General features: G+C 41.0%; 1 protein-coding gene across 6 annotated transcripts in view; it reads right to left on the bottom strand.

The window, feature by feature from the left end:
- csmd3b (CUB and Sushi multiple domains 3b) overlaps nt 1–20,599 on the bottom strand; it is a 919,486-nt gene that overhangs the window by 158,015 nt on the left and 740,872 nt on the right. For all 6 annotated transcript variants that reach the window (XM_064348440.1, XM_064348441.1, XM_064348442.1 and 3 more), the window contains 2 exons: nt 6,031–6,216; nt 4,925–5,119 (listed from right to left, as the gene is read on the bottom strand). In XM_064348440.1, the coding sequence (XP_064204510.1) occupies nt 4,925–5,119; nt 6,031–6,216 (381 nt within the window). The remainder of the gene's footprint in view (nt 1–4,924; nt 5,120–6,030; nt 6,217–20,599) is intronic.

Genomic DNA, 20,599 nt, shown 5'->3' with positions numbered 1-20,599 from the left:
TGTGCCATGTCACTGGCCAAGTTGCATTTGGAAGGGCATTTGAAGGTGTAGATTTTGCCATGAATTTAAAAAAATAATCCTCTCCATGAATATATAACCTGATCATTACCATTTAAACAGCTGAGTTACAACCTACTTTAAAAAAATTAACAACAGATTGCTAAGGCAAAAGAACAATGTACCCATAAAGAAAGCTTGCTATTCAATTAACTGGCAATTCTTAGGTATTATTTATATAATTTAACATTTTAAAACTTGGTAGTTCTCAAACCCAGTCTTGGGGACTGTGTATGCTGGTTTTTGTCAAAATCAATTTCTGTATAAATTGAAGCAAATCTAACTCGATAAAACGAACATGGATAATGTTTTTACATGTACAGTGGGCTCCAGAATTATTGGAACCCTTGATAAATATACACAAAAAAAAAAAATAGTTATTGATATAAGCTTTATTTTCCAACATGTGTAAACTAGTGTGCTTGATTAATGATTCATTGGAATTAACCAAAGTCTTACATTTTTTAAATAAAAAAATATTTCCCCAAAAAACAGGTTCCACAATTATTGGCACCCCTGGTTTAATACTTGTGAAAACACCCCTGGCAAAGATGACAGCCATGAGTCTTTTCCTATAATTTGTGATAAGGTTAGAAAACACATTTTGAGGTATTTTTGACCATTGGTCCATGTAGAACTTTTCAGAGTCATTAATATCTTTGCGTTTGTGCTTATGGACCCCCCCTCTTCAGTTCAGACCACAGGTTTTTGATGGAATTTAAGTCTGGAGACTGAGATGGCCATTGGAAAACATGGATGTTGATTTCACTTAAGCATTTCTGTTTATATTTTGATGTACGCTTGGAGTCCTGCCCGGTACTTTGTTGAATTCATTGTGCATTGATATAAAATAGTGCCCCGGGACCACTGGCAGCAAAACATCTCCAAAATATCAGTGACCCACCTCCATATTTGACAGTAGGCATGAGGTGCTTATCCTGTATGCATTCCTCTTTTGCTGCCAAACATGTCGATGGTGTGTATGGCCAAAACATTCAATTTTGGTCTCATCTGACAATAGCATTCTCTTCCAGTCATAATTCCAATGAAGTTTGGCAAGCTCCAGATTCTTGGTTTTGTTTATTGTGCTCAGTAAGGGCTGTCTTCATGCCACCCTTCCAAATAGTTAGTTGGTATGGAGGTGCCATGTTATGTTTTATTAGACTTGTTGACCACAAGAAACAAACCAATCTCTGCAATTCTTAAACAGTGATCCTTGGGTTATTAATGGCCTCCCTCACCATCTTCCTCACTGTCCGTGGGGACACCATGCACTTGCTTCCTCTTTCTGGCAAATTTGCAACCATTCCACATGTTTTACACGTTTTTATTATTGTGATAAGTGATATGTTTAACCGTTTATGTCTTTTTTTGTATCCATTACCAGAGACGTGACGGTAAATTACCATCTCTTCTGAATTGACAGTTATTTTGGCTTTTCCCATGCTGATGGGTGACAAACAGATTTTGGATGTTTGTTACCTCATTTTTATTCTCTAGTGAAACTGGAATTGATGGAATGACACAATATAGTTCCTTTAGACTGAGATGAACTAAATTAAGTAAAATTGTATTGCCAATTTCATTTTGTTTGATTTTACTTACAATAATTGTTAGGGGTGCCAATAATTATGGCATCTATGGTTTTCAGAAAAAATTTGATCACTTAATAAAAACACATTGAAGCATGAGAGTAAATGTATTGAAATAAAAGTATATAGTTTTCCCATATGTTTGAACATAACATATAGATTATTATCTGGGTCATTTATTATATGCCGCCTTTTTAATAAATTTTTATTACGGGTGCCAATAATTCTGGAGCCCACTGTAGATGATTTTTTGTAAATCGTAAGCAAACTGTTACTGTAACATGCTTACAAATCTCCAAATCACAGCTCACATCAGGAATGCATTGTTGTAGTCTGTATTCCCGGTCACTTGTCTCCCCAGTACTGTCTCTGTGTCTGTGTTCCCTGAGCTGCTTCACTCCCCTGTACTTGTGTGATTTCACTATTCGGGTGGTTCCGGGTTTTCGTGGTTTCCCCCCTTCTTTCCAGTCTCGCTTTACTTACTTCCTGCTTATTTCTAGTTTTACTAATTTCTACTAATCCCTACTAATTTATAGATTGTAAAGTACTAACCTCACTAATATACTAACATGTGAATATTACTAATGGACTAACACACACTAGTTTTGGGTTTTTGATAGTTTAGATCACTATACTAATACATTAACCAGTCTCCCCTTTTCCATGCTGCGCTGTAGCTCCGCCCCTTTTCTTTCTAGCCTGCTCTAACGCTGAGTTCTGCAATTGCCTGCACCTGTCTCTTGCTCTAACTGCACCTCTCTCTCTCTGCACGTGTTTTACCTGCTTCACCCAGGCCGTCTATTATCATTGTTGTCTATGTGATTCCAGTCCGCGTTTTGTCAGTCCCCTGTCATTGAATTAGTTTTCCTAATGTTCTTCACCTGGATGTTGTTTGTTACTCCTCCCTCACTCACTTAACCCCTCCTTGATTGTTACCTTCCCCAGTGTATAAATGTCAGTCTTTTCCACCAGCTCAGAGTCAGAACGTTGATCGAATTCATTGTGCCGATTGTTAGTAAGCCTTTGTCTATCGAGATTCCTGCGACACCCCTTTGCCCGATTTCGAGTTTGCCTGCCCTTTTTGGTTTTGTTTGCTTCTGGTTTGACCTTCGCTTTGCCTTGACTTCTCTTTTGCCTGTCCCTTTGTACCTTCGCCATTCTGATCTCCTGGTTTTTGATTTTTGCCTGTCTTTTCACTATTCTTTTGGAAACTCGATTCGGCACCGTCTTCTCTCTGATTACCTGGCTTCGAACCTCGGACTGATTAAAGACAACGTTTTTTGGATTTCCCTGGTCTGCGTGTGGGTCCTTACTCAGAACATATCATGCATCCTGCCACTGACAACTCGTGCATCGTCAGCTTAATGATTCTGAATGACTGAAAGATTAGCTGGTCTACTTGTATCATGCCTATGTTTAAAATGTAGCCTCTGTTTGAATATAATTGGCTATCTGGCTATCCATGATGATAAATATGCTGTGAGACCATTTTTATATAAAAACCTGAATTTTAATATTAGGTAATGTGAGTGATGGCAAGGCAAGCATAAAACATGGTGAAACCAAAATGTAGATGTATTAATAATACCCTTTAGTAAAGCTGAGAATCTGCACATATGCATTGTTTTATTGCAATGGAAATTTTACTTAAGTATTCCAGCAACGATTATTCCAGTATTTAAACCAAGTTTAGAAGCCCACTGCGGAGTAGGTTGCTGTACTGCAAACTTGTGTTGAGTTTCAGTGACCTTCCCGCTGGCCAGTGTGATTACAATAAACCTTTACTTTGTGCAGTAAAGTGCTTGTTGTCCTGGTGAGTGCCTGCATCATCGTGACTCCACGGGAAGTATTAGGGTCCTAACACTGGCTTGTAATTTTTCCTTCTTTTGTTCATCTGGTGTGGTAACACACATGTCCACAGGTGTGTACAACGCAAACCCCTCACAAGACTAATGATCTCTTGTATTGTCAGAACATCATATGGCCTTCATCTCTGCCCTTATTTTACTGCCCAGTACAGGTTTTGCTATTTACATAACAGAAACAAAATTTTCCATTGTGAAATACGTTTAGATCATTTAATTAAAAACATTGTAATACTCCTCTAAAAAAACATGCACCTGCCAGCCAGCTGCATCTTTTCATACCCCTCCGGGCTATACCGTTATTGGAAAATAATGTACTTCGGGGGTGGTTAAGTGACCTCAGCTTCACCTCGGCTGCATCACCACCCCCGTCGTACATTATTTTCCAATAACGAGACAGCCCGTCGTGGTTTATTCCATATATATACTATAGCTACACTCTGACAGTCTACATTCCATTGCCAGTTCTTTGAATGACCTAATTCAGTAACATTTCTGTGGATTAGTGAAACAGATACATCGCTTCATATTATCTCATTTATTGTTTCCCAATGTTCAGTGTTCACATTGAAAAACAATTATTATTTCCCACCTTGTTATCTGAAATCAAATTTGGTGATAATATGCATGCTTTGGAAATAGTTGGTTGAATAAATGAATTCATGCATATTCGCAGTCATAAGAATGTTTAAGCAACATTCATGTACAAGCAAATAAATAAACCTGCTTCCCATATTAAATTTGTCTGCAGGATGTCAGCCACAAAAACGAACCAATATTTTGTGATCCATTGTACACAACCCAGCCTTCGAGTAGGTGCGATAACCTACTGAACCACACACAAATTTGGCCAAATATTATGCATAATTGGGAAAATTCAAGTTCTCTGCTATCTCTGCTTTCTAATGCTTGGATAGTGTCAAGATTCTGTGGGATGGTCTTTCAATATCTGTGGGCTTAAGCACAATGATGTAACCCAGAAATGTAAAAAGACTTCCGTGGTAGCATACATTGATGTATCCGTCGGCAGGAGGAGACAAGGAGCCAAGTTTAAAAATATGCTTGTCTTTTGTAGTCTTGTTTTCAAGTATTGGGATGCACCCCCAGTCATCTCAGCTCCCACTGGCTATTGCAGGTTTCTGTTTGATTCCATTGCTGTTTCCCGCACACTACAGGATTTTGGGTTGTAAACATCAAACATGTTTGATATTTATAATTTAAAATCAAGACATTCCCGAGTTGAGAAATGGTTGTGATACAGTCTGCAAACACCTCACATTACAGGATAATCTGGGCAGGTAATCGGTAAGCCGGTCACCCTGTGATTGTTGGGAGGGGTGCATTGTAGTGTACACGAGGCTTAAGTGTAGGTAACTACCTGAAACTTGTTGGATGAAGCAATTAACTTACTCTGGCAGTGTGGCCTTTCATTCCTCCAGCTCCACACCCCATTGGCCATGCATTGGATGTGGGCAGGCCCCAGGCGGTAGTACCCAGGGTCACAGCTGAAGATGACTTTGGTCCTGTACTCATAATGGGAGCCGTTAACAATCCTCCACCTCCCATGCTCCAGGGAGAAGGAGCCAATGCTTGGACACACCACCACTGTCCAATTCAATTAAAAAAAGAAAAAAACAGATCCCATCCTTATCATCACTTTGCCTACCTAAAAACCCCTCCCAGATTTAGAGCTGTCTATCACATTTGAACAATGAGGCAGTTTACTTTTACAAATACTTGCCATCATAGCAATTCATAATTAAAATGAATGACATTCAAAATGAATGTGGTTCTGCAGCTTGTAAATGGCTGACCCCTTTTTAGTTATTTGTAAAGCTGGGCATTATAATGGGCCCCAGAAGCCTGACATAACACAGAGTAAAACCTTTACCTATATATAGATAACATTTTCATTAACACATTTCTCTCTTAAATGGACCTGGATACACTGAATTCTGATGCTGCTTTCCAAAAGACATAATTATTTTTCTAACAACAAGCTAACACTGCTGCAAATGTTATTTACATCACAGCTAGCCTGAAGACTTTTAAAGCTGGTCAAAGCTAACCTTAGCCAGCCAAAATCTTAAACAATGTTCTCGAATAAGGACTTAAGGACACTACTAATGAGAACAGCTGCAGTAACAACAATAAAGAAAATTACACCAATATGTACAACTACATATATACAACTGTACATAAAAAATACATAATTAACTAACGGTTATAGCAAATGGCATATGCGTGCAAATTGTAGCTGGAAATATAGCTGTTTTTAATGTAATTGTGCAATGGGTCGCTAACCATTTAGCCATTAGTAATTAGCTTTTAAAAATTGCACAGAATATTTTTTGATAGGAGAAAATATAAATTCCTATATTTAAATTATTTAGAAGAAATTAGGACAATGGCATTCATTTCTCCCATTTGCAGTATAAACTGTTTTAAACATGTGCAGCTGCTTTCCCAGAGTGCCATACTAAGCATTGACCTGCCTCAGCTGACTTCCCTCTTACCTGAACACCGTGGGATTTTGTTATGGTTACTCCATGTGCCGTCGGGTTGGCAGATGGCACTTGTCAGCTCCTTGGAAGATAGACGGTAGCCATCATTGCAGAAGTAGGTCACACGTGTACCCACAGAGTAATCTGCAGCCAGCACACCTCCGTTCGGTGGGGCTTTGGGCACACCACAGGACACAGCTGCAGGGCAGAGAGATTGCCTAAGCCAAAAATCCCTTATGTCTCAGACATTTCTGAAATGTTTCACAAAGAAACTTTCGGAGGAAGGATCTTTTATATATTTGAGATTTGAGACAACTAATTTATAACAAACATGAAATTAAAGAGCCCATATGGTGTCATTTATAATCCTATGAGTGCCTCCTTTAACCCCTTCACGCGGATGCCAAATCTGGTCTATTCTCACCCATTTAGGGGGGTTCTATTTAAGGCTTTGTAACTCCAGATGTGAGCATTTGGTGCGTGCAGGATCTGACGTTTCTGTCTTACAGCTCACCTGGCATTTTTATCCGGTTTTTTGGAATATTTGGCTATCTTTTTGGTTTTGGGACTTTGATCTTGCATGAGATTATTCTGAGAATGCTGTGGTTTGGTATTTTTTAAGGTAGTTCAACTTCACCTTTAGATTAGACGTGAATATTTACTGTAATTTAATAAATTTCTTAATTTTAATCTGGCTGTGAGTGGGTTGCTCTGCTTATCAACAGATTTGGCAATTTGATTAATAATTGATCTTTGACAAATTAAACAACAAAATTTATTTTATATATTGGATAAGTGAGGGGTTTTCACTTTTGATACACTTATGTTGGTACTCAGAGTTCAGGACGTGCAGTGAAGGTGTGAGCTGTCAAAACTGCTGGATTCAAAAAAATTTACTTAATCCTCATTTCACTGAAAACTCAAACACAGGTATATAAAAATGGATGAAATCCAAATGTCTAGATGGTACCATCTAGCTGAGTTCGGTGAAAAGTTGGCTAGATTTGGATAAAATGTGAAAGTTTTTTAGCTGGCTAGGACATACAGTAGCCAGGCTATATCCAGGTAAACCTGAGCTCAATTAGAGCTAAATTGCACTTAACCCAGTCCGTTTATGTCAAAACATCCTAGATTTCCACCCCTGCAGACACCTAGATTCCGTCTCTATTCGGACTTGTGCCCACTGGGTATAGACTAAGTTCAAACTTGACCACTGTTATTTTTACAGTTTAACCCTAGGCATAACTGTTTATAAACATAAATTTGACCCCAATACACACAAAAATGTTCTGGGTGTCCCTATTTACAGTGCATCACTATGATATATCTTCTTCTTTCCCGTTAAAATAAGAAAGACCACAAGCTGCTGTTCTAGGTTGTTTGTGAGTCTTGTAGTTGGAGGGCTCTATTTTCCAGAATCAATGTAGCACAGCGCATGGGCACAGTCAATGGTGCAGCATGTAGTGGACAGGGCATGGCTTGAGATTTTTTATATTTTTGTGGCGTGGAAACAGGGTTGGGTTATACTGAATATATTATCGGTGGGTGTGGTGCAGCTGCATTTATTAAAAGCCAATCAAATTACCTCTTTTCATTCCTTTTAAAAGCCATGCGCACTGCGCGGGGTTTGCTGCCAATTTCCGTAGTCTACCTCTGCAATGGAAGACAAGGATAATGATATACTAACAGATGTTCCTCAGAAGATGTTTGTTTGCGGGAGGTGCAGAGTTGGGCTGTCACTTGTTTTTTTCAACTGAGTTCAAATTAATCTCATAAATAAGAGACGTGTTCAAATTTTCTTTCGTCAGAATTAGAACATTGCCTAAACGCATATTATGGGTCAGTTATAATTTCCCATTAAACCCATAGCTAATTAGATTAAATGCCCAATACTATTACTCAATACTAGAAATAATGATAACTGTATCTTGAAACGATCCCGTTTACATGACTCAGTGTTGCTTAAATATGCACTTTTGTATATCGCTTTGGATAAAAGCGTCTGCTAAATAAATGTAATGTAAAATAAAATAAAAAATAATAATGAACAATGGTGGTTTCGTCATATTTTAAATACATCTATTTCAATTATTTATCTCCTGGTTCCAAATCAGCATACATTCCCCTCCAAAAGTATTGGAACAGCAAGGGCAATTCCTTTGTTTTTGCTATACACTGAAGACAATTGAGTTTGAGGTCAAAAGATGTACATGAGATGACAGATCTGAATTTCAGCTTTTATTAACTGGTATTTTTATCTAGATTTGTTAAACAACTTAGAACATATCACCTTTTGTATCAGACAACCCAATTTTTAGGTGAGCAAAAGTATTGGAACATGTGACTGACAGGTGTTTCTTGTTGCCCAGATGTGTCCTGTTAGATTGATTGGTTAAACAATAAATAGTTCTGAATGTCTACTCTTGGTTTTAGCCTTGGGTTTTGCCTGTGAAAACTGCATTTGTATTATAAAAGATAAACTAACATGAAGACCAGAGAGCTGTCTTTGGGAGAAAAGCAAGCTTAGAAAAGAGGGGAAATCGATCAGAGCCATTGCACAAGCATTGTGGATAGCTTGTACGACAACTTGGAATGTCCTGAAAAAGAAAGAAATCGCTGGCGTACTGAGCAACAGATATCAAACAGGTCGACCAAGGAAAACAACAGTAGTTGATGACAGAAACATTGTGAAAGCTGTGAAGAAAAACCTCAAAACATCAGTCAGTGACATCACAAACAATCTCCACAGGACAGGGGTGAAGGTATCTCAATCAACCGTTCGAAGAAGACTTAGAGAGCAGCAATATAGAGGCTATACCACAAGATGCAAACCACTCATCAGTAGTAAGAATCAGAAGACAAGATTACAATTAGCAAAGAAGTACAGAAATGAGCCACAAAAGTTCTGGAACAAAGTTTTATGGACTGATGAGACCAAGATTAACCTCTACCAAAGTGATGGAAAGTGTGGAGAAAGAAGAGATCTGCTCATGATCCAAAACATATAAGCTTATCTGTGAAGCATGGTGGAGGAAGTGTCATGGCTTGGGCTTGCATGGCTGCTTCTGGAGTGGGCTCACTAATCTTTATTGATGATGTAACTCATGATGGTAGCAGCAGGATGAATTCAGAAGTCTACAAAAACATGCTGTCTGCCAACTTACGGAGAAATGCGTCCAAACTAATTGGGAGGAACTTCATCATGCAGCAAGACAATGACCCAAAACATACTGCCAACACGACAAAGGATTTCATTAGGGAGAAAAAGTGGAAGGTTTTAGACTGGCCAAGTCAATCACCAGACCTTAACCCAATTGAGCATGCATTTCACCTCCTGAAGAGGAGATTGAAGGGAAAAAGCCCCCGAAACAAACAACAACTGAAAGAGGCTGCAGTAAACGCCTGGAAAAGCACCACAAAAGAAGAATGCAACAGTTTGTTGATGTCAATGGGTCGCAGGCTTGATACAGTTATTGTAAGCAAGAGATATGTTACCAAATATTAAGCGTTATTTGCTTTCATTTACTTAAATACTCTCTGTTCCAATACTTTTGCTCACCTAAAAATTGGGTGGTCTGATACCAAAGGTGCTATGTTCTAAGTAGTTTAACACATCTAGGTGTAAATACCAGGAAATAAAAGCTGAAATTCTGAGTTCTTGTCTCATGTTCATCTTTTTATCTCAACCCCAAATGTATTCAGTGTATTGCAAAAACAAAGGAATTGGCCTTGCTGTTCCAATACTTTTGGATGGGACCGTAGGTTTGTCTTGTATTACTTACTCATAGACATTGCTAAGCAATGAAACAGCAAGTCTATCCCCATGCAGCATGGCTGTCACATCTACACATAGAATTTAAATAGAACATAGATATAAAAGGGTATAGACGAGGTAAAACCTGGTTTTCACCTCACAAATAAAAAAGTAAAAGGCCAACAAATGAAATAAAGCCGACAGAAAATCAAGATTGGCTGAAAAAAGTTTCTCTTTTTACTCTTCTCTATTGAACAGACTACTTAGACAAAATAAGTGTATTTAAAACATGGCAAAACCACAACTCATTCAATCCCGCATACATATTTAGCACTCTAAATTAGTTTAGCTTGAACTCTGTTCTTTTTTTAATTGCTGTTTGTTATGTGTGAATGCACTGTCAGGACTGCTACTTAATTTTGTTGTACACTGTGCAATGACAATAAAGGAATCTATTCTATTCTATACAGTACTGAAAAAATCATTACCTTCTTAATTGGTTCCTGGTTTTAACATCCATGCACAGTATGCTGTAACAGAAATTCTGGTGTATATGCAAATAAGTGTTTATGCAGCATGAATAACTATGCTTCATTTAAACAAAGGAAACTATGTGTGTGTGACTAGAATCACCTAAAACGTATTTTTTAGCTTGTTCTACTGATATGCCAGTATGGAAGAATGTGAAAACAGCTGTTGTTTTCCAGATGAAAGTAGATCCTAATTGATTTAGAGGCCTAGTCAAGGGGCAAAGATAAGCATTGTGAAACAGGGGCATGACCCCAAAGTCAGGGTGGTGGTGAGAAGGAAAAATACAGAAAGGCAGTATCTGATGATGTCAGAAATGTATGAAGGGTCATGTTGAGACTCACTCAACAAACTGTGTGAAGTAGACTCTCCCGCTTGATCTTGCGTAAAATAAAGAATGTTCATTTAAACACAGCAGCTTCTTGTGTTTGACACAGCAGTATCTTGTGTCCAGATAGTAAACACAGCAGCGTCTTGTGTTTGACACAGCAGCGTGTCCCAGAGTTTTCTCTCTCACACTTCTTCAGCAGAGATAGTGCTTGGGCACTGAAATTTCCACGACGATGCTCTTTAGAAATATTGCAGATACAATCTCAAAGATTTCCGTTTCGTTCTCTTTGGCGATACCCATGGCGAGAAGTGGTAATTGCAGGTGTGTTTTGGACCTCACTTCCCATAGATCCAACCGGATCCAACCAGTGTCGCCTATGTGACGTCAGTCAGTTGGCACCTGGGACACGCCAACTATAACACTTAGCCTACTATTTACTGAATAAAAAATGGTTGTTATAAAAGTAACGTTATGTACATGCTCATTCATTGTCTAACATTAGGCTAACTTAAGCTGTCTTTACAATGCTGAGCCAGGTTAAAATGCTGTAACAGACCTGGGGTAGAATTAGTGATGATCAATTTCCACAAACATTCTTTATCCAACTTTTGGCCGGTATGAACATCTTTACACTGCAGAGAAGAATTTGCAGGATTCGCGAAATTATTTATCTTGTGCACAATAAACAGTCTTTTTCGTGAATGTTTGTTGCGTGATATTTTTGAAACAACCGCCTTGCAAAATGTTACCCTTGGTGTTTCTGGTTTTGCTAGCTAAACTGTTTGAGGATAAAGCTGAGCTGGGTGTTAAATTAGCAATCAGAACAAGAAGAATAAAACAAAAACAAAGGAGATTTCATCAAAAAAGAGCATCAAGGCTGAAGGAACATATGAGGAAGCGTAATAAAATAATAACAACGCTAATCCATACTGCCGTATTCTTTTATTTAGTTTTCTCCGGCTTGACATCTTTACACAGAAATCAGACCCGGCTCTGCTCCACCTATACCCTGGCTTTATTCCAATCATTATGAACTTGATGGAAATGTAAATAACAGTAACGTTAAGGCCAGTTCAGATCAATCATTTGCAAGACGAAACGGTTTCAGAGAAAACTGCAGCGGTGTGAACTGGTTAGTTGCAGAGCGTCTGAAGCCGTTGTCTGGGGTCACCTTGTCAAATTGCCAAGAGGAGTTTTAGAATGTTTACAATCAGACGTCTTGGAATTTTGCAAGTTGCATCCAGTCTTGTTGCGAATCATTGATCTGAACTGGCCTTCTTTAGTTAGCTACACTGCAACGTTGCACAAGGTAGCATTGCATTCGAGAGACAGTTTTCGAGGTCGGTACCGGTCGGTAGCGTTAGCTCCATAACCCCCCCACCCCCCCCACTGTTAATGCAACGCTGGCAGACACCGGAAAAAACAGTACGCCGCTCACACACAAGTGAGTTGAAGAGCGAGCCTGTTGCGTTAACTCCGCCTACCCTCTCTGGCGGACCAACCACCGATGGGTGATGGAAAACGTGTCACTAACTATGCACCGCTTGTGATTTTTTCCTGGGAATGTCGCCACAGACACCCCGTTCTTTAATCATAAATAATAATAATAATAATAATAATAATATTAATTCATATAATATTACGCTTAATAACCATTGTTTTACCTAATCTGGCAATAGATAGTGACTTAACAGACATTTATTTTAATGAATCACCTCAAATTTAATGCAACATATTGTAGCAGACAAGTATTTTGTAGTGTAATTTAACAGCTTTTGATGCCATTACTTCTAAGTAATTCAGTAAAAAGTGAAAACTGTTACAATTTTGTTGGTTCTCCCCAACATATCTTCTTGACCATGAGGTAATGACATTTTGTGACCATCAGTAATTTTAAATACAGTATACATGCCAAAACAAGAATATTATTATTTTATGTAGAAAAATAGGCTGTTGGACAAAGCAATACATGTTCAAGGTGAATTTCCACCTGTAAGATTGAATCTTCATATCACATTTATTACATATTACATTTAGTATGCTAAAAAGAGAGCTAAAATATTGTGCTAATAATAAAACTTTTTATAAAGGCAGTCTATCCACAATTGGTGCCAGTACTGTTACTATTATTTTAAGTATAGTCAATTAAAATGAAAAGATTGTTCAAGTTGCGTTTATTGTTATTCTTCTCATTACAGGTGGGTGTAAGAAATATAATGAAATATAGGACCACAATGCAGTATAAGAACAGCTGTAAACAATTCAAAATAGAAATAATTATAGGAATTAAAATTGTAACAAGCACGTAACCGACCAGACCCACAGCACAACTCACTTCCGCAGACACATTTTAACTGGCACCACCTGCGCGTCCCACAAAACATCTCTCAAAGGTCGTTCGTGAATGAGTGAGTGAGTGAGTGAATGACCACAATTTGCCATGCATAGCCCACGGCGGCCGTTCCTGCACGCCGTGGGAAAAAAGAAAAAAAGACAGTGAACAATATATGCATTTTTCCTAATTCTGAGATTTATATCAAATTCGACAGCATATGATCCACAAAAACCGTTGGTTGCCTTTTGAATAGACTGTGAAACATTTCCTGGTAAAGCCCCTAAATTACCAATATGCCGGATGATGCCCTACGCCCAGTGGTTAAATTGGGTTTTCTAAGGAGGGGGAGCCCTTGTTTACATATTACCGTCAATGGTCAACGTCTTTCAATGCATCTTTATTTACATCTCACAACATCTTACGCCACATTTACATCTCACACCACTTATTTATATCTCATGCCATCAGTTCACATATTAGCTTTACAGTCATTTCATTTTAATTCATGAGGTTCCAAATAGGGCTGAAAGCATGTTTCTCCTGTCTTTCCTGTCTCTCTCTACAAGCTGTATGGTCTGCTGACCTCCTGGTCATGACCCATTTCTTGACATACTTTGTTGGGTTCCAAACCTCTAATGGTGGACCCACTATGTTGATAAACATTAGGCAGGAAACATTCTGTACCTTCAGCTGAGTGCGAAGTGGTGAGACAACAGTGTTCATGACAGAAAATCCTCCTTCACATTCGGCTGTGCTTACAACCATTGTATCAGCTGCTTGTTTCAGTTTTAAGAGTCCCTCCCTGGGTGTCATATCTGGATTCTGTTTAAAGTCCCTGAAGGCTTGCTTTACACTAGAGTAACTTATTTTGAAACAATCACAGAGTTCTCTTACTTCGAGCTCTCCATAGAGCAATGGCACTGGAGTAGGCCAGGTTTTAGGTGAAAGCACATTCAGCTTTTCAAAAAGTTCAAGTTCATCCTTTGGGACCATCCTTGAGATCATGCTGTTGCTCAGTTCATGGAAAAACTTCTTAGGTTCAATGAGTTTTTGCTTGGCATTTGTTTTAACCAACACGCCTTTAAAAGTGCCATTCTCAACAGCTTGAGAGGCAATTTGATAGTGTGGCCCTGGTGTCTCCTTCATAACTGAAAAAACTTCAGACTGCCTTTTTACCATATTGACAGCATCTGACAGATGGACATTCCTGTCCTGCAATGACTCTGACAAGTCTTTTAGCTCTTCTAAAGCATCAAACATAAGTCCAAGATTTTTAATAAAATCTGTGGAGGCCAGTTTTGCTGAGAGCCCTTCATACATGCATCTCTCAGCAGAGCTCCTTCTTTCATCTTTACCAGCACATGACAAATGTTGGTGCAAAGCACTGTACATGTTCCACACAGCTTCAACAGTTCTGTAGGAAGAAGCCACCCATCTCACATTTAAAACACGGCCTATCTTGCGCAACTGTGCACCCACTGCTGATGCTGCTTGATCCAGCTCTCTGAGATTTTTAGGAGATTGACTATAGAGACAATACAGCTTGTCTAAGAAACTGGTAAAGTGGTTTGTCTCTACACAGCTCTTTACAGCATCTCCTACAGAAAGTTCTAACCTGTGATTTAAACAGTGCCAGCCAACTATATCTGGATATTTGGCTTTTAACTTGACATAAACCCCTGACTTCTTACCCAACATCACTGATGCCCCGTCTGAGCAAAACCCAAGAAGGCATTCCTTAAGAAATTCATCATCTAAACTATTGCGCGTGAGGCACTTGAGCAATGAATCAGTTATGCCATCTGCTGTTGTCTGGTCCAGTTCAATGACATCCAAAAAAAAAGTAAGTGGGTCTGAATTTTGTACAGATGCTCTAATATATACAACTAAACAACATTTCTTGCTAAGTGTTGTACTTTCATCGATCAGAATGGACACTTTGGGTATTGTACACTTGATGCTTGCCATCAGGGCTCGTTTCATTTCTTTTGAAATGAAATGGACAATATCTGTGCATGTAACATTACTATGAAGGACTCTTCCCATATTAAGTCCATTAACACGTTGTAAGTCTATGAGAGCAGGGTGGTCGGTGTATGGGCGATTGTTTTTTGCAACATAATATGCCATTCTGAAAACCTTTTCAGTGGTGCTTAGTAGTTCCTGCTGTGCTGGAATCTGAAACTGGCATCTAACGGGTTTTCTGCTTGTTTCTGGCAAATTGACTCAGCCAGTTTATGACTGTGAGATGTTTTGTGGTCATATAGCTTTTTTCTCAGTGATTTCATTTGTTTTTCTTTTGTTTCCATATGGAGTGACATTGCCATTTTTCCATTCAGAAGAAAATGTATGTTTGTTGGACCCTGACCTTAACACCCCTGGTGAACCAGCATCTCTACAAATCTCACACCCTAGCGCCTTATTTGACATAAATATGAATGGAAATTTTGTCTTGAAGTGTTCAAATTGTGAAAAAGTCCAACAAACTTGCAACTGTGCTGCTACGGTCACTGCTAATGGCTGTACTGCCACTACTGGTTGCTGTGCCTGTGCTGCTGCTACTGCTGTTGCTGAGGGCTGTGCTGCTGCTGCTGGGGGCTGTGCCTGTCCTGCTGTTACTGCTGTTGCTGAGGGCTGTGCTGCTGCTGCTGCTGCTGTTGCTGAGGGCTGTGCTGCTGCTACTTCTGTTGCTGTTGCTGAGGGCTGTGCTGCTGCTACTGCTGTTGCTGAGGGCTGTGCTGCTGCTACTGCTGTTGCTGTTGCTGAGCGCTGTGCTGCTGCTACTGCTATTGCTGAGGGCTGTGCTGCTGCTACTGCTGTTGCTGTTGCTGAGCGCTGTGCTGCTGCTACTGCTGTTGCTGAGGGCTGTGCTGCTACTACTGCTGTTGCTGAGGGCTGTGCTGCTGCTACTTCTGTTGCTGTTGCTGAGGGCTGTGCTGCTGCTGCTGTTGCTGAGGGCTGTGCTGGTGCTACTGCTGCAAAGTTCACATTTATATCAGCCATGGCCTCTTTTCCATCATACTTTAAATGCATACACCTGCTAACAGACATCCAGTATACTACTGTCAAAATAACCAACAAAATACTTGTTAATTATGGCCAAATTATTAACTATGTTCATTTTGGTGCACTTTTATCCTATTACAACAATTTCTGTCATGTCTAGGAAAAAAAATATCTGTACAGTTTATGCTAAAACATGCAGTTAGAGTAGATGTGCAATGGAGCACTTATAATGAAGAGAGAACACAATAGCATTAGTTAAACATGTTTTTGATTATGAAAAATTACTTATTCTACACATGACTTTGTCTACATTCCTATTCAGCATTATTTTTTTATTAGTGTGGTTGCCTTAGGGCAACTACACTATTATTATTGCACATATTATTATTATTTTTCTTTCTTTCCACCCATTTTTTGGACCGCTACTCCTCCCAGAGTTTTCACACCACATACGCGTGCAATATGTCAAATCGAGCGGCTTGATCGGGAATGGTGTGCTATTACTTTTTGGAAAGTTTGGGTGGACGGTTTTTGAAAAATTTGAATTTTTGTGGGCAATTTTTCCCATAGAGAATGAATGGCGGAATGTTCACCTTTGTGATGTCACAATGCTCTGTCTTCTCACCATTGTGATGTCACAATGGTCTGTCTTCTAGCAGCAGTACTCTGGTCTCTCTCTAGATTTGAACATTCTGCCATTCATCTCTATGGGGAAAAATTGCCCACAAATTGTGCAATGCCTCATTGGACATGGTAGAGAGTCCTTTGTCCATTGGTGGAGATCAGCCTTGCCCCCCTTCCTGATTGGCCGATGTTTGATATTTCATAACTTTTGAACCGTTTGTCATAGAGAACTATGGGTCGCGTCATTGGACTCAGTAAAGACCTAGCAACCGCCTAGAACTCCATAGCAACCCCCTAGCAACATCCTAGCAACCGGCTCTAACTCCATAGCAACGACCTAGCAACCCATAACAACCAGCTAGAAAACCCTAGCAACCATCTAGAATTCCATAGCAACCACCTGGAACACCATAGCAAATGCCTAGCAACACCCTAGCAACCGCCTATAACTCCATAGCGACCACCTAGCAACATCCTAGCAACCACTTAGAATACCCTAGCAACCACCTAGCAACACCCTAGCAACCACCTGGAACACCATAGCAACCACCTAGCAACACCCTAGCAACAATCTGGAACACCATAACAACTGCCTAGCAACACCCTAGCAACCACATGGAACACCATAGCAACGACCTAGCAACACCCTAGCAACCACCTAGAACTCCATAGCAACCGCCTAGAACTCCATAGCAACCACCTAGCAACACCCTAGCAACCACCTTGAACTCCATAGCAACCACCTAGCAACACCCTAACGGCCTAGAACTCCATAGCAACCACCTAGCAACACAAGAGCAACTGCCTAGAACTCCATAGCAACCACCTAGAACTCGATAGCAACCACCTAGCAACACCATAGCAACCACCTAGCAACACCATAGCAACCGCCTAGAACTCCATAGCAACCCCCTAGCAATATCCTAGCAACCGGCTCTAACTCCATAGCAATGACCTAGCAACCCATAACAACCAACTAGAAAACCCTAGCAACCATCTAGAATTCCATAGCAACCACCTGGAACACCATAGCAAATGCCTAGCAACACCCTAGCAACCGCCTATAACTCCATAGCAACCACCTAGCAACATCCTAGCAACCACTTAGAATACCCTAGCAACCACCTAGCAACACCCTAGCAACCACCTGGAACACCATAGCAACCACCTAGCAACACCCTAGCAACAATCTGGAACACCATGACAACTGCCTAGCAACTGCCTAGCAACCACATGGAACACCATAACAACGACCTAGCAACACCCTAGCAACCACCTAGAACTCCATAGCAACCACCTAGCAACACCCTAGCAACCGCCTAGAACTCCATAGCAACCACCTAGCAACACCATAGCAACCGCCTAGAACTCCATAGCAACCACCTAGCAACAGCCTAGCAACCACCTAGAACTCCATAGCAACCACCTAGCAACACCCTAGCAACGGCCTAGAACTCCATAGCAACCACCTAGCAACACCATAGCAACCACCTAGCAACACCCTAGCAACGGCCTAGAACTCCATAGCAACCACCTAGCAACACCATAGCAACTGCCTAGAACTCCATAGCAACCACCTAGCAACACCCTAGCAACAGCCTAGAACTCCATAGCAACCACCTAGCCACACCCTAGCAACGCCTAGAACTCCATAGCAACCACCTAGAACTCCATAGCAACCACCTAGCAACACCATAGCAACCACCTAGAACTCCATAGCAACCACCTAGCAACACCATAGCAACCACCTAGCAACCACCTGGAACACAGCAACCCTAGAACTCCATAGCAACCACCTAGCAACACCCTAGCAACCACTAGAACCCATAGCAACCACCTAGCAAACCCATAGCAACGCCTAGAACTCCATAGCAACCACCTAGCAACACCTAGCAACCACCTAGAACCCATAGCAACCACTAGCAAACCCTAGCAACGACCTAGAACTCCATAGCAACCACCTAGCAACACCATAGCAACCCTAGAACACCTAGCAACCTAACTCCTAGCAACCACCTAGCAACACCATCACAACACCTAGAACCCATAGCAACCACCTACACCTAGCACACCTGAACACATACAAACTGAGAACACAAGCAACCTAGCAACACCTAGCAACACCCATAGCAACCACCTAGCAACACCCTAGCAACCACCTATAACTCCATAGCAACCACCTAGCAACACCTAGCACCACCTAGCAACCCTGAACCACCATAACAATCACTAGCAACACCCTAGCAACCGCCTATAACTCCATAGCAACCACCTAGCAACACCTAGCAACCACTAGAACCCTAGCAACCCCTAGCAACACCTAGCAACCACCTAGAACTCCATAGCAACCACCTAGCAACACCTATAGCACCACTAGAACCCATAGCAACCACCTAGCAACACATAGCAACCGCCTAAACTCCATAGCCACCCACCTAGCAACACCATAGCAACCCCTAGAACTCCTAGCAACCACCTAGCAACACCTAGCAACACCCTAGCAACCCCTAGAACCATAGCAACCACCTAGCAACACCTAGCAACGCCTAGAACTCCATAGCAACCACCTAGCAACACCTAGCAACCCCTAGAACTCCATAGCAACCACTAGCAACACCTAGAAACCCTAGCAACTCCTAGCAACCCCTAGCACACCTAGCAACCACCTAGAACTCCATAGCAACCACCTAGCACACCCTAGCAACCGCCTAGAATCCAAGCAACACTACAACACCTAGCAACCCCTAGTACTCATAGCAACCACCTAGCAACACCTAGCACCCCTATGAACTCCATAGCACCCTACACACCTGCACACTAGATTAGCAACCCTAGCAACCAAGCAGCAACTCCTAGCACCCCTAGCAACCTACACCTGCAACACCATAGCAACGCCAGACTCCATAGCAACCACCTAGCAAACCTTGCAACCACTTGTAAATGACCTACTGCAACACCCATCAACTGGAACACCATACAACTGCATAGCAAACACCTAGCAACGCTATACTTCATAGCAACCACCAGCACACGTTGACAACCACCTGGAACTCCATAGCAAATGACCTAGCAACACCCTAGCAACCACTTATCAACACCACTAGCAACACCATGACCCTAGCAACTCCTAGCAACCACTACTAACCTAGCAACCACTCTGGCAACACCATCAAAAATGCCACAACATTGCAAGCCTATGGCAACACGTAGCAACCACCTAGATACCATGTGAGCACACCCTCACCATGCCAGTATACTCATACAACACCGTGAACATCCTAGCAACCTAGGAATACCCTAGCAACACCCTAGCAACCGCCTAAACTCCATAGCAACTGCCTAGCAACACCCTAGCAACGGCTAAACTCCATAGCAACACCTAGCAACACCCTAGCAACCACCTGAACACCTACAACTGCCTAGCACACTCCATAGCAACCGCCTAGAACTCCATAGCAACCACCTCACACTAGCAACCACTTAGCATACCCTAGCAACCACCTAGCAATGCCCTAGCAACCACCTGGAGCTCAATAGCAACCACCTGAAACTCCATAGCAACCACCTAGCACCACCCTAGCGACCGCCTAGAATTCCATGAAACCACTTAGAACTCCATAGAACCACCTAGCAACACCCTAGCAACTGCCTCAGACATCATAGCAACTACCTACCACTGTTCACTCCGTTCAGCACAAAGTCGACTTTGCGTTGGCGGCAACCACACTTCACAATTTCTGCAGGAATTGTCTAGTTATTATTAGTGTGGTTGCCTTAGGGCAACTACACTATTATTATTGCACATATTATTATTATTATTATTCCACCCATTTTTTGGACCGCTACTCCTCCCAGAGTTTTCACACCACATACGCGTGCAATATGTCAAATCGAGCGGCTTGATCGGGAATGGTATGCTATTACTTTTTGGAAAGTTTGGGTGGACGGTTTTTGAAAAATTTGAATTTATGTGGGCAATTTTTCCCATAGAGAATGAATGGCG

The sequence above is a fragment of the Anguilla rostrata genome, chromosome 8, assembly GCF_018555375.3.
Source record: "Anguilla rostrata isolate EN2019 chromosome 8, ASM1855537v3, whole genome shotgun sequence".
Taxonomy (NCBI): Eukaryota; Metazoa; Chordata; class Actinopteri; order Anguilliformes; family Anguillidae; genus Anguilla; species Anguilla rostrata.
The sequence above is the reverse complement of the archived record's forward strand: the minus strand, read 5'-3'. Positions and strand labels throughout refer to the sequence as shown.